Source organism: Capricornis sumatraensis, chromosome 1 (genome assembly GCF_032405125.1).
Source record: "Capricornis sumatraensis isolate serow.1 chromosome 1, serow.2, whole genome shotgun sequence".
Lineage (NCBI taxonomy): Eukaryota > Metazoa > Chordata > Mammalia > Artiodactyla > Bovidae > Capricornis > Capricornis sumatraensis.
In genome coordinates this window covers 217847346-217861976 of record NC_091069.1, presented here as the reverse complement: position 1 = coordinate 217861976, position 14631 = coordinate 217847346, and the positions used below count along the sequence as shown (strand labels likewise).

The 14631-nt window shown below is 37.2% G+C and overlaps 1 protein-coding gene across 1 annotated transcript in view; it reads left to right on the top strand.

Moving 5' to 3' along the window:
• GMPS (guanine monophosphate synthase) overlaps positions 1–14631 on the top strand; it is a 73594-nt gene that overhangs the window by 27864 nt on the left and 31099 nt on the right. The window contains exons 2-5 of the mRNA XM_068970140.1: positions 1403–1584; positions 4995–5109; positions 12019–12116; positions 14423–14526. Of these exons, the coding sequence (XP_068826241.1) occupies positions 1403–1584; positions 4995–5109; positions 12019–12116; positions 14423–14526 (499 nt within the window). The remainder of the gene's footprint in view (positions 1–1402; positions 1585–4994; positions 5110–12018; positions 12117–14422; positions 14527–14631) is intronic.

The following is a 14631-nucleotide window of genomic DNA, read 5'->3' as shown; positions in this document are numbered from 1 at the left end:
TTTTCAGATATTGCCTCTTATTATTTAGGTGTATATCTGTTTATACATTTCTTCTTCATATATACAAATACTCTTGCATTTTTACTCAAAATGTTTTAAATGTTTTTCTTATTCTTTATGCTTCCAAGTGGATTTTCAAGATACATACACATGTTAAAGCTTTTTCTTATGTAAAAATGTGTGAAAACAGAATAGAGACTTAGAGTGGAGACAGTACATGTATCACCCACCTTTAGTGATTTCAGTTCCCAGGCAATCTTACTTCATCCATACCCACCTATGCTATTATTTTGAAGTCGGTTCTAGGTAAATATTTTAGTACACTCCAGATAACTATTTCAGCACGTACAGTTAAATTTTTTTTTTTACCAAATTGTTCTCCAGAAAAGTGTTTTCCGTGTATACTTGTCAGAGATAAGATTGTGTGTGTTAGTCGCTCCGTTGTATCTGACTCTTTGCAACTCCATGGATGGTAGCCTGCTAGGCTTCTCTGTCCATGGGATTCTCCAGGCAGGAATGCTGGAGCGGATTGCCATTTCCTTCACCAGAGGATCTTCCCAACTCAGGGATCAAACCTGGGTCTCCTGCACTGCAGGCAGATTCTTTACCGTTTGAGCTACAGGGGAGTCAGAAAATATTAAGGTAAAGTAGTAAAGTCACTCAGTCGTGTCCGACTCTTTGTGACCTCGTGGACTGCAGCCCACCAGGCTCCTCAATCCATGGGATTCTCCAGGCAAGAATACTGGAGTAGGTTGCCATTTCCTTCTCCAGGGGATCTTCCCGACCCAGGGCTCGAACCCGGGTCTCCCGCATTGGAGGCAGACGCTTTAACCTCTAAATCACATTAAAAAATTTAGTATTGCTGGTCAGACACATGTATATGTGTAATTTTCCTCAGGTAATATAAAAAATCCTAGTAAAGTGAGTTTGGGTATGCTTGTTTGCTCTGGCAGGAAACTTCCGGGTCTCATCAGTATGTCCCTTATAGGAATGCTGTGACAATTAGAGAGGGTGATCATATAATTCACCACCCAGACTGGGACACGTCTGATGCCTGACGGAGGCTCTGTTAGTAGTGATGCCAGCGGAACAGACTCACGTAGACCTGTGCAGTGTTTCGGCACTGCTGGACCGTATGCTTACCTTAGTACTACGTAGTGTGTAAAATGCAGGAAACATGAAGTGACTGTCTCATGTAGTCAGTGGATGGTAGCTTTTGTTCATGCCTGTGTGTGAATATGTGTACAAGTCTTTCCTTTAAAAGAAGTGTTTTGAATTAGCAATCCAAAATCCTAAGTTGGCAGTTTGTGTTTCTGCGTGTTTTTGGAGCTGACAGTGACTGTAGTTCTTAAAAGTAATCTGATTTTCATAGTTAGGAAGATGTTTGTGTTAATATTTGCAGCTGGAAAATGCCGGAGGAGACCTTAAGGATGGCCACCAGCACAGTGAAGGAGCCGTTGTCATTCTGGATGCGGGTGCTCAGTACGGAAAAGTCATAGACCGAAGAGTGAGGGAACTGTTCGTGCAGTCCGAGATCTTCCCCTTGGAAACACCAGCATTTGCCATAAAAGAGCAAGGATTCCGGTGAGATTAGATTGCAGGATATTTTATTATTAATTTGCTTGGACACTTAATTTTTTAATGAAAATAAAATGGATTGGTTTTAATACAAGACATTTTCCATGGCTTTTGACATTAAAAGAAATTAAAATTAAAGGAAAAGATTACGTTAATTTTATTTGCACAGTTTAAGAATTTATCATTTGAATATTTTATGTTTTATAGCAGAGGTCCCCAACCTCTGGGCCAAGGTCCAGCACCTGTCAGATCAGTGGTGGCATTAGATTAGAAATAAAGTGCACAAAATGTAATGTACGAGAATCATCCTGACACCACCCCCACCCCTGGAAAACTTGTCTTTCATGAAACCACTCCTGGTCCCAGAAAGGTTGGGGACTGCTGTTGTATAGGATTTCTGGATCAGACTTAGATTTGGCTGTTACGGTCATTCATTCATCCCAGATTACTTGATCAAAGGGATATATATATAATGGTTAGAGTATCTAAATTAGAGAATGCTGTGTACAGTTCGTCTCTTTTGCTTCCTATCCCAGGAGACTAGTTTTTAAATTATGAAGACTTCTAATTTAAGGGCTAATTCTATAACTTGTACTATTAAAACTAGTCAAAGTGACATTCAATTTATATGTAACTTCGTCCTTTAACAGCTATTTTTGGTTAATGCTGTATCTTTTCTCTTGGAATTAATGTTCCTTTTTTATTGAGTGTTATTCAGAAGCAAGCAACTACAGTTTATATCCTTAATTAGCTTTCAAGATTTTGTGCTGTATTTCTTCCAAAATACAGTATGTTTAATTTTTCTTAAAAGCATAATGTTTTTCCTTTAGACAAATGGTTACCTTTCAGAAACTTTATAGATGTGTATACATTATCCTGTTTCTTATTTTTGAAATGGAGTGAATTGTGAATCAGAAAAAACATTTAACTCTGTTTTAGTTTTAGGATGCAGATAATTTTATAGTAAGAAGGAACGCTTTGAGTTTATCTTATTCAACTGTCTTGATTTGCTAGTGAGAACCAATTTTAAGGGAATTAAAACTGTAAGAAATCTGAATGGCTCTCTGTCAAATCGAAGCTCCATCATTCCCCAAATCCAAAGCAAACAGACAAAAATTCCCAGCAAACTAATTGAAACCAAATGTTGTGGAATAGGGTAACCGATATTGACAGTGAAGTCTAACTGATTTTCTTGTCATCTGATTACCTGATCATAAACAATTTCTAGGTCCTGCTTACACCAGTGGCTTCTCTCTGTGGGAGAACAGGAACTATAGCACTGTTGTTTCATTACTGCTGAGATAGCCATTTGATCACCCTTTTTCTAGAATAAATTTTAGGTTTATGACTTGAAAGACATCTTAACCTACCTGTTTTTAGAAGCTTGATCTGCTTGATACATATGCTGGTATCTGGAATGCCTTGAGACTTACTGGGCCTTGTAATTGCAAGTTGTTTCAAAATAATAGCAGGGTAGAAATAGAAAACTCAGAGAGTGATTAGCTCTTCTCAAGCTTATTGAGATAAGAATTTTCATAATTGGCTTAAATGCTGCTTGAGTTTTATCCTTGACTAAGTCCATTGCTTTTTCTTTTTAATAGTATTAAGAATGTTATAGCAGATTAATGAGGGATGCTGGGCAGTCCCATGGTGGTTATCATTTATAAAACTAAATATAACGTACTGAAATTCTAGAGATCTTGGTTATTAAATATATTTTACAGAGTTTTAGCTTCTGCATTTTTAAGGAGCTAGGTTACATATCTACCCTTAGGGATAGCCCATTCCCCTTTAAAATTGTTATCTTAAAGGGATGTCACATTTATCATCTTGAGTAAGTAGATTGTCTTCAGTCTGTTTGCAAGAGATAAGCTAACAAACATAATGTATACCAAGATTGATGTTACCAATATAAAGTTCAAAGAGTAGGGCTTTTGTGCTCACTGAGATTATTATATATATATTTTTTAAGTTGAGTAATTTTCATGATTTATATTATTTTATTGGATGTATTACAAGTCTGTCATTTTAGTTTATGTTTTTACATAGCAGGCAGCCACTAATTATAAGTGGATTGTAATCCAGATTTGTTTGTAAGTAGATTTTGGTTGGAATGCATTTTCCTTTAGAAATATGGACTTCCAAAGTGACTCAGTGGTAAAGAATCCACCTGCCAATGCAGGATACTTGGATTTGATCCCTGGGTTGGGAAGATCCTCTGGAGAAGGAAATGGCAACCCATCCCAGTATTCTTGGCTGGGAAATCCCATGTACAGAGGAACCTGGCTGGCTACAGTCCATGGGCCAGGCCCCAGAAGAGTCTGACAGGACTTAGTGACCAAGCAACAGCAACATGCCTGTATTGTATAAGTGGGCCTGTGTGACAAACTGGAGAGCCTAAGTAATCTGAAGGTGCAAGTCTTTCTGTGATTCCAGTTATTTGTAGCCATGTTAGAGTGAAAGTCCAATGTTAGCAGATTTTTTTCCTAAAGAAAATATAGACATCTGAATATTTATGTAAAAATCATAATATTAAAGTGTTCCAAAATTTTTTGATTGAACGGGGAGGACCAAAGTTACCTTAATCAGAAGCCAGCCTCATTTTTCAGCTTTCTTTATACAAATAGTCTGTTCCCAAGTTAACCCATAGAATGCTCTATAAATTCTAATTTATAGAATACTGACTTGGGTTCTGAGAGCAGGGCATATGAGGCAGGTCATGTTAGCTTTTACTTCTGGGTCTCAGGTGAAATTGTTGGGAATATTGGTCAGGTTTTAAACAGGCAAAATTAGGTAATTCTTCACATTTTCTGATATTCTTTATTGTAGAGTATTTTGCTCTACATAATCCAGAGCCTTCATAATACTTTTACTTGTCCTTCTGTGTAACTGCTTTACTCCTTAACCTCTCAGTAGACGTGTATTTTCACCTTCTGCCTTGAGAATTCTCATTTACATCCTCCACTGATGAGGAAAACAAAAAAAATTCAGGCTTACCTTCATAGATGGAGACATTGGTTTTATATATTTGGGAAGTTTGTGCTTATTAACAAGAGACTGTTGAATTGGTTAGCTTTCCCATATTGCAATAAAATAGAGTAAAAATAGCTGTGTAGGGGATTCCCTGTCAGTCCAGTGCTTGAGACTTCCACTGCAGGCGGGATGGAGCATGGATTCAATCTCTGATTGGGGAACTAAGATCCCACATGTCGCACAGTCCAAAAAAGAAAAGAATTAAGCTGTGTAGGAGACTATTAATTAGCTGTGATAAAATCTGGATCTGCTGTGGCATACTGAAAACATAACAAAATCTGAGTCTGTATTGAGTTTCCCTCAGAGGTACAAGCAAGAGAGGGCACAGACCTTGTATAAAAATTAACAGCAATTCTTCATTACTGTCTTCTTTAAATCCACAGTGCTATTATCATCTCTGGAGGGCCTAATTCTGTGTATGCAGAAGATGCTCCCTGGTTTGATCCAGCAATATTCACGATTGGCAAGCCTGTTCTTGGAATTTGCTATGGCATGCAGGTACATACATCTGTGAATTTGCCTTAAAAGTTACTTTGTTCTGCTTGTGACTCCTACTGTTTTAGTGTTTTCTGTCTTTAGAGCATTTAGGATATTTAGTTGTATGAGAAAATTTGTTCATATTACAAGTGTTTATGAATTGCCACACTAGTATGGCAAAACTGATTTGAGTGAGGATTTTCAAAAGAGCAACTATATGTATTACTGCTTACAACAAAACCTTGTGCATTATAAAAAAAAAAAGGCATTTAAATATACATGAAAGTTGAAGTAGTAGTTCAGAGAGAGCTCCTTTATACATTTACTCAATTCCCTAATTATAACATTTTTAACCATTTTGAGAGTAATTTGCAAACATGATGTTCTGTTACTTGTTGTATCCTAAGTACTAGAATTCTGTCTTACATAACCACAGTATGGTTATCAAAATCAGGAAGTTAACATTGACTTGGTGTTCACATCTGATCCACAGACTCCGTTAACATTTCACAGGCTCATCAGTGTCTCTTAAAAGTCATGAGTTTAATCTAGACCATGTGTTGTGTGTTTAGTTGTCATGTCTCTTTACATTCCTTTAGTTTAGAATCATTCCTCAATCTTTCCTTCTCTTTCATGACCTTGCCAATTTAAAAAAAAAATGTACATTCCAGTTACCTTGTAGAATAGTCTTGGTTTGTTTGACGTTTCCTCTTTGTTAGATTCAGGTTATGTGTTTTCGGCAGGAGTAGCACAGGAGTAATGCTGTGCTCGTGCTTCCCTGGTGGTTCAGTGGGAAAGAATCCCCTGCAGTGCAGGAGACCCTGGCTTCGATCCCTGGGCTGGGAAGATCCCCTGGAGAAGGAAGTGGCAACCCACTCCAGTATTCTTGCCTGGGAAATCCCATGGACAGAGGGGCCTGGCATGCTGCAGTCCATGGGATTGCAAAAGTGTCATATATGACTTTGCAACTAAACAACAGCAAATGCTGTGCTCTTCGCAGCATCTCATTAGAAGGCTGCTGCTGCTGCTAAGTTGCTTCAGTCGTGTCCAACTCTGTGCGGCCCCGTAGATGGCAGGCCACCAGGCTCCTCTCCGGTCCCTGGGATTCTCGAGGCAAGAACACTGGAGTGGGTTGCCATATATCAATTAATACTGTGATAGGTGATGTTCCTTTAGATTATTTGATTAAAATGGTGTTTGCCAAGTGTCTTCAATGTAATGTAAATTAAGTATATGTAGGGGAGTGGCCAAGATAGTGGAATAGGAAAACCCTGAGCTCACCTTCTCTCTTGGGCACAGGCATCCTATGCCAGGAAAATGAGCCCCCAGAACATTTGGCTTTGAAGGCCAGTGAGACTTACTTTTGGGAGAGACAAAGGGTTGTGGGAAATAGTGATTCCTTTCTTAAAGGGCACCCACAAAATCTTCCATGCTCCAAGACCTAGGGCAGATGCGGTAATTTGAAAGGAGCCTGGGCAGACTCATCGACTGATCTTAGAGTTTCCTGCAGGGGCAGAAGGTGACTGGAGCTCACCCTAGGAACGTGGATGCTCGTGGTAGCCATTTGTGACGCTCCTGCCACGAGGACATGGCTGCTGGTGCCATTTTTGTGTCCTCCTCATTTTAGAAAGTGAGCAAAACAGCACATTATCTTTTTTTAAACAGTCTGGTTGAAACCTCTATACTGATATGAATAATGCTCAGAGGGAATCTGTTCAAAAGTTAGAAAGTGAACAGACCAATATATTTTCTTCTAGCTATCTCTGGAGCTTTCAGTAAAGGAAGGAAATATAAATCAGTGTTCATGTAAGAATGTGAATATTTTTATTTCTATTCTTAATACCGGGCAGAATATTAGAAATTGCTGGTCTGCAAAACAGCTTTAGTTGATTTTATTTGTTTCTAATTGTTATGATTTTCCGTTACAACATAAAGAAGAGTCTCACAGGATATTTTTTTAGGACCCACTTAAATATGCAGGTCAGGAAGCAACAGTTAGAACTGGACATGGAACAACAGACTGGTTCCAAATAGGAAGAGGAGTACGTCAAGGCTGTATACTGTCACCCTGCTTATTTAACTTATATGCAGAGTACATCATGAGAAACACTGGGCTGGAAGAAGCACAAGCTGGAATCAAAATTGCCAGGAGAAATATCAATAACCTCAGATATGCAGATGACACCACCCTTATGGCAGAAAGTGAAGAGGAACTAAAAAGCCTCTTGATGAAAGTGAAAGAGGAGAGTGAAACAGTTGGCCTAAAGCTCAACATTCAGAAAACGAAAATCATGGCATCTAGTCCCATTACTTCATGGCAAATAGATGGGGAAACAGTGGAAACAGTGTCAGACTTTATTTTCTTGGGCTCCCAAATCACTGCAGATGGTGACTGCAGCCATGAAATTAAAAGACGTTTACTCCTTGGAAGAAAAGTTATGACCAACCTAGATAGCATATTCAAAAGCAGAGACATTACTTTGCCCTCAAAGGTCCGTCTAGTCAAAGCTATGGTTTTCCCAGTAGTCATGTATGGATGTGAGAGTTGGACTGTGAAGAAAGCCGAGTGCCGAAAAATTGATGCTTTTGAACTGTGGTGTTGGAGAAGACTTCCTGAGAGTCCTTTGGACTGCAAGGAGATCCAGCCAGTCCATTCTAAAGGAGATCAACCCTGGGTGTTCTTTGGAAGGAATGACGCTAAAGCTGAAGCTCCAGTACTTTGGCCACCTCATGCGAAGAGTTGATTCATTGGAAAAGATTCTGATGCTGGGAGGGATTGGGAGCAGGAGGAAAAGGGGACGACAGAGGATGAGATGGCTGGATGTCATCATTGACTCGATGGACGTGAATTTGAGTTAACTCTGGGAGTTGGTGATGGACAGGGAGGCCTGGTGTGCTGCGATTCATGGGGTCACAAAGAGTCAGACTCCACTGAGCGACTGTACTGAGCTGAACTGAACTTGAGTGAAATAGGTGTGAAATATGCTCCTTTAATATAAAATGATAGTGGCCACTTGTCCATTTTGCCAGTACCCCCTTATAATTGTAAGGCCACATTTCCTGTCATTCAGGATGGATCTTATGGTAGCCAGAGCCAGGTCTGTTTATGTTAAATGCATAAAAAAGTTGCGTACTGCTTTCATAGGAGGATAATGGAATAGAATGATCTTGTTCCTTTGGGCAGAAATCATCTTTCTATGAAATGCTGATATAAATAATGCCTCAAAGCTAATGTGCAGTTTGTAAAGGACTAACATTTCCTAGAGACTCCTGATTGGGTAATGTTAGCACCGAAGGCCTCCCTCTAGTGTATACCTTTGCCCCCTCCATGGTAGTCTGAAATCTTATGTACTGTCTTTTCCCCTTAACTCTTGAGTCTTACTGATTGCTTCCTGGTAATTCTTTGCTTTGGAAGAAAAAAGTTTGTCCTGCTCCTTGCAGTGTTTATTTCTATTATAGTTTATCCGTCACTCAGCATGAGAAATAGAACATTAGTAAAACTTTTGAAACTCTTTGTACTTTTTTCCAATCCACACTGTTCTATCTTCCAGCAAGAGGTAACACTTTCACTTAATTGTTATTCACTCCCTTTCTTTTCTTTGTAGATTTATACACATTGTATTTCTAGGAAATATATTATCTAGTTTTGTTTATTGATCTTCATGTAAGTGAAATCATGCTTCGTGTAGTTTCATTTTTGGTTTTGAAAGTCACTAATTTTAAGTTATTTTCACTACTGAAATTATTGTTTGAATGTAGTGATACATTCAAGTATATCACAAATAGTGATACATTGGACTGTTAGCGTTGCTGGTCTTTTCCCAAGTTTTTGCAGTTACAGATGCTGCCATGAATAGTTTTCAATTTTGGTATTGTACATACACAAAATTTTCTCTAAGCTAACCATTAATTGAAATGCTGAGTCTCAACTTCACTAAGAACTATTTGCCCCCAGTATACCTTCCCACAGCAGTATGTAAAAATTCCTTTTGCCCTATATCCCTGCAGGCCTTGACAAGGTTAGATTTTTTTTTAAATTTGCCTAGCCAAAGAGGTGTTAAATGACATGGTGTAGTCGTAATGGTCATTTTCCTTATTTTAAGATTCATGGATTTATTTGCCATTAGTCATTAGTGTCTGGTTTGCTGTAAAAGATTAGTCATGATTTTTGCACAGTTTTGGTTGAATTTTTAAAATTGTTTTTATATATGCTAGATGCTAAACTTTTGCCAATTATGTATATTGCATATACCTTCTAGATTCTGACTTCTCTCTTCAATATAGTTTCATTTTTTTAAGGAAACATCTTTATTACAAGCATTTGGTTTCTGTATATACTCTCACACAGACTTTGTTAAATTTTTTGTTGGGAGAATTTCCTTTCATTTCCGCCTCCCAAATCTAAGATTTATCTTGAAATCTTGACATACAGGATAGATAAAAGGGGAGCTGACCCAATTGCAGTGGTAAGCCTGCTAGACTTACAGGGCTTTTGTTGTTGTTTGAGGCATTTAGGACCTCAAGGTTATCAGGAATCCAAAGCAAAAGCCATTTCCTTAAGTTAATATAGAATATTAAAACAAAATTTTAACCAAGTAGAGTGTTCTGCTTTACATAAAGTTATTCCCTCCCCACTCTGCCACACACAGACACTTAGCTGATCCTTCAGTTCCTTGTATTTTTACTTGTACCAAGCATACATGCATACATAAGTCAGAAGTCAAGAATAAACATGAAAGCCTTCTGAGCAGGTGAGATAGCTCTAAATTTTGCTGCAAGCCTTTGGCTTTATAAAAACCTTTAATTTAGACTTTGTGGAGTTTTAAATTGTGTTGTGTTCCAGCAGCTTTGGTTAGCTTGGTCACTCAGCTGTCTTTTGATTAAGAACTGGACATTTAGAGGAGGCGGAGGCACACAAGGTTCATTTGGTGTATAGAGGAAGACATTCCTCTTTTCATTCAGCAGATTGAATGACTGTTCTCGGCTACATACTTAGCTAGGCCACTGGTACTGTGACCAGACCTGAAGACATGATGGGGAGAGAACATGCTAATTCTACATTGCTAATCACACTAGCTTGAATGGCTTGAGTAGAGAATAATGGGAAGTATGAGAAGTGGAGTTAGATAGAGGCAGTGCATTGAAAAGTCTTTGTTCAGTGTACGGGACTTGGACTTTATCCTGTAGACAGGGGGTCAGCAAATTACAGCCTGCTGCCAAAGCTGGCCACCGCCTGTTTTTTGTATGACCAGCAAGCTAAGAATGGTTCTTATGATTTAAAGTGATTTTTATGGTTGGAGTTGAAAAACATTTTTAAAAAAGAATTGTATGCTGTGACATGTGAAAATGAAATGAAATTCAGATTTCAGTGTCCATAAATAAAGTTTATTGGAACACCATCATATCCATTCCTTTAAATATCTGTGGTTCCTTCTGTGCTTCAACGACAAGAATTGAATAGTTGCTTCAGAAACAGTAGGGCCTACAAAAACTAAAATACTTACTCTCTGGTCCTTTACAGGAAAAATATGCTAACCCAAATATAGATAATAGCCATTAAGAATTTAATCACGGACTAACACAGTCATATTTATGTTTTTTCGGAGAAGGCAATGGCATCCCACTCCAGTACTCTTGCCTGGAAAATCCCATGGATTGAGGAGCCTGGAAGGCTGCAGTCCATGGGGTCGCTGAGGGTCGGACACGACTGAGTGACTTCACTTCCACTTTCACTTTCATGCATTGGAGAAGGAAATGGGAATCCACTCCAGTGTTCTTGCCTGGAGAATCCCAGGGAGGGGGGAGCCTGGTGGGCTGCCATCTATGGGGTTGCACAGAGTCAGACACGACTGAAGCGACTTAGCAGCAGCAGCAGCAGCTGACATTCATAGATCTCTGGAAGGTGGGCACGACTAGAGGCAAGGGGACTGATTAGACTGTGGCAGTGTTTCTTAAACTATGTGTTTGTTAAGATGCTGCAGAAAGTGTTTTACGTATGAGTCTTTAGTTTAGGAAGTACTGGGTTAAAGTTTAGGAGGTGTTTTTTTTGTTTTTTATTTAACTGCTGGACTTCCTGCAACAGGAGAATGTAGAGGGCAGCATTTGCTGATGCATATTTGAAGAATATGCCAGTGTGCATTCCAAGAATGAACACATATTTAGCCCTCTGCCTATTTTTCTGTTGGGTGCTGGGTACACCTACATCGTGTATTATTGTGGCAGATGTGACACCTGTTGTGGAGCAGACATATGAAGATGGGTTGTATTGATTTTATCAATGCAGATTTAATGTTCCTAAAAATCCTATGTGTATCTGTTTTGTGTTAGAAGAGTTTAGGTGTATGTAAATGATGAAGATTGACACAGAAGGGTCAGACTGGAGAGACTAGTTAAAATAAAAGTCTGTAGGTGAATGGGATTTGAACAAATTAAAGACCAGATTATATTGCTTATCCCATCTCCACAGCACAGCCTTCTGTAGACTGACTGTTCCTTTGGGGCCAAAGATTAAACAGTTTGGAGGAATTTATAGCTACTAGTTTTAATACCAACTAGGTACTTTCTGAGTTCAAAGAGTGTTTTAAAATGCTTTAAAAATTAAACTCAGATATTAAAGAAATCCTTATCTTTTAAAAAGAAATCCTTATTTTTAACAGATGAATTACAGTATGCTAAATGGAAAATTTGCCAGTGTTTAATAAAAATTAACATCAGATCAAATTCCTAATGTAGTTTTGTAACTATTCCTTTCAAGAACTAGATAATTATATATAATAATAACAAGTAATTTACAGCTAGCAAACTTCCTTTATTTTGGAGGCACAAACATAACAGCTATCCTAAGAACAAGAAATATAAATTTTTAGTGTAAGAAATTGGGTAATTTTCTTTTGAATTATATTAACATCAATTTATTTTCTCTTGGAACAGATGATGAATAAGGTATTTGGAGGTACTGTGCACAAAAAAAGTGTTAGAGAAGATGGAGTCTTCAGTATTAGTGTGGATAACACATGTTCCTTATTCAGGTATGATAGATATTTTTATATCAATAAGAATGTTAGAGGAGTAACTTAAAGCTGGGAATGTTATCTTCAAAATCGGAGATTCTGTAATTCTTGGACAAAATTAAGGCCACTGCATTGGCCAAAGGTATTGTCATATTTGTTTTCCAATTGAGTGTCAAGACATAAGAGGATAGTGGTGATGCTAATTAGGAATAAGAAAAGCACTTAATGACAGAATTGAAAAGCACTTGCGCAGTCTTAAACCCCTATTTGGGATTGCAGATGGTGATGCCAACATTTGTAGTTTTCCCTTTTCACTTTTTAGCAGAGCATGATTATAAATGTTAGTATGACAGATGTGGCAGATAATGCTTTAAACTGCCTGCATTTGTACACATCTTCCTCTGCCATATTCTTTCTCTGGGTACTTAACTAGCTACCCATTTGCTGGCCTCATTACTAAATATGTAATGCACTGTTTGTACTGAGCATAACTGTATTTTGTGTACTGTCTTTTTAATATAGTGAATGTATTAATTGATTTTATTGCTGGTTGATAATCATTTAGGTATATTTAGCTCTAATGTATTTAAAGATTGGTGAATGAGCTGTTCATTAGCTTCCTAGAATCATTTATCTTCTGCTTTACAAAAAACCAGGTGAGTTTTCATTCAGCTTCCTGAAAGACCAGAAAACTTAAATTTTAGTCACTTGCTTTCTTTCTTTGGGTTTTCCCATGTTTTGGGTATAACCCACTTAGGTGAACAGTTGATAGTTACTCACTTTCTTTTGAAATAGACTTCATTTTTCTTTAAAAATCACATTTCTCCCTAACTGCATTAAATCTATAAAACGTAGGCTGGTGTCAGTTAATTTGCATATGTAGTTTTTATTATCATTTCTTGTAACTGTGCTAATTATCTTTATAGATTTGTTTTATTAACATATATTCTTATATCCTCCATAGAGTTGTACCTAAATTAATTCTTAATGGATAGTGTTCTCCAAATTGGACAAATCAGTTTTAAAATCCAAGTGAAGACCTTTTGTCTAAAATGGAGCTATCCCAGTTTTTACACAAAACTGGCTGTGGCTGGCTTTTCTTTAATATTGGAAAGAGCAAGAATATCAGTATTCAGAGATTCTCATTTTCAAAGTGATATTAATAAAAAGCAGCAGTTGCTGAAAATAATTTTATGAACTGAACCTACTCATTGCCAAAATACATTTTTGAAATGCATTTCTTGTTCTCCTTTATAATGGAAAGGTGTTGCTTACATTCATCTGTATCTCAAGTGACAGATTCTTGAGAATGACTTCAGGAATCTTGCTGGTGGAATGTGATACTACAAGAGACTTTAAATGTAAAGATCTGGTAAAGATTTGAAGTTTTCCTATCTTGACAGTTCTAAAATCCTGGTACTCAATTACAGCCTACACTAATCCTAAATAACAGTGGACAGTGATGACAGTAACAACAACCCCAAAACAGCCTTTTGGTTTTGATGTACTTAATCTTCTTGCTTTATTTTTTAATCTTCTTGCTTTAGTCTTAATTTTTGTTTCTTAATATTATTTAATACAAAGTCCTTGTTCAAATTTTTTCTTAATGTAACAAATATCTTTTTATAAAATTGGTTCATTTACATCAAGGTCCAAAGAAAGTCCACACAGTTGATTTGATAAATATTACTTACATCTGTTTTAAACCATGCCATTAATTACTTCTGTTCTTAAGATTAACTCCAGTAGAGAGATAATTTTGAAACCATGAGAGCCTCTTGAAACTGTGTGTGTGGTTATACCGCCAGCTTTATATATTCAGTTTCAGTTTTTATGGATTGCCTTTTCCTGGTATTTATTATTGTTATTGGCTTCATAATGAATAGAGTAAATTAAAGTCTAGCAGTGTTGTGCTGTACCTACTTTCTCTGTTTTCTTGATTTACGCATAGAAGCTAGTAATTTTTAAAGCAAAAAACTACCAGTTATAAGATGAATTAAGTTCTAGGAATCTAATGTAAAGTGTGATGACTACAGTTAACAACACTGTATTGTATATTTGAAAGTTGCTAAGAGAGTAGAACCTAAATGTTCTTACCTCACACAAAAAATGGTAATTCTGTGAGGTGGTAGATGTGTTAACTGAATAAGTGGTAATCATTTCACAGTATATAGGTGTATCAAATTATTACATTGTACACCTTAAACTTACAGTGTTACATGTCATTATATCTCAATAAAGCTAGAAAAAAAATAAAGCAAAAGATTCCATTAATCGTGTCTAATAAAGCTATTTGTATATTGTTTTATTTCTTATATACTTAGGGGTCTTCAGAAAGAAGAAATTGTTTTACTTACCCATGGAGATAGTGTAGACAAAGTAGCTGACGGATTCAAGGTTGTGGCACGTTCTGGGAACATTGTAGCAGGTAAAACTTCTGAAACTTTTGCAGATTTTCTTTTTAAAAGTTTATCTGAAAAGTTGATAAACATATGTTTCTGTATGTGATACTGCTTTTGATGTTTAATTTTTT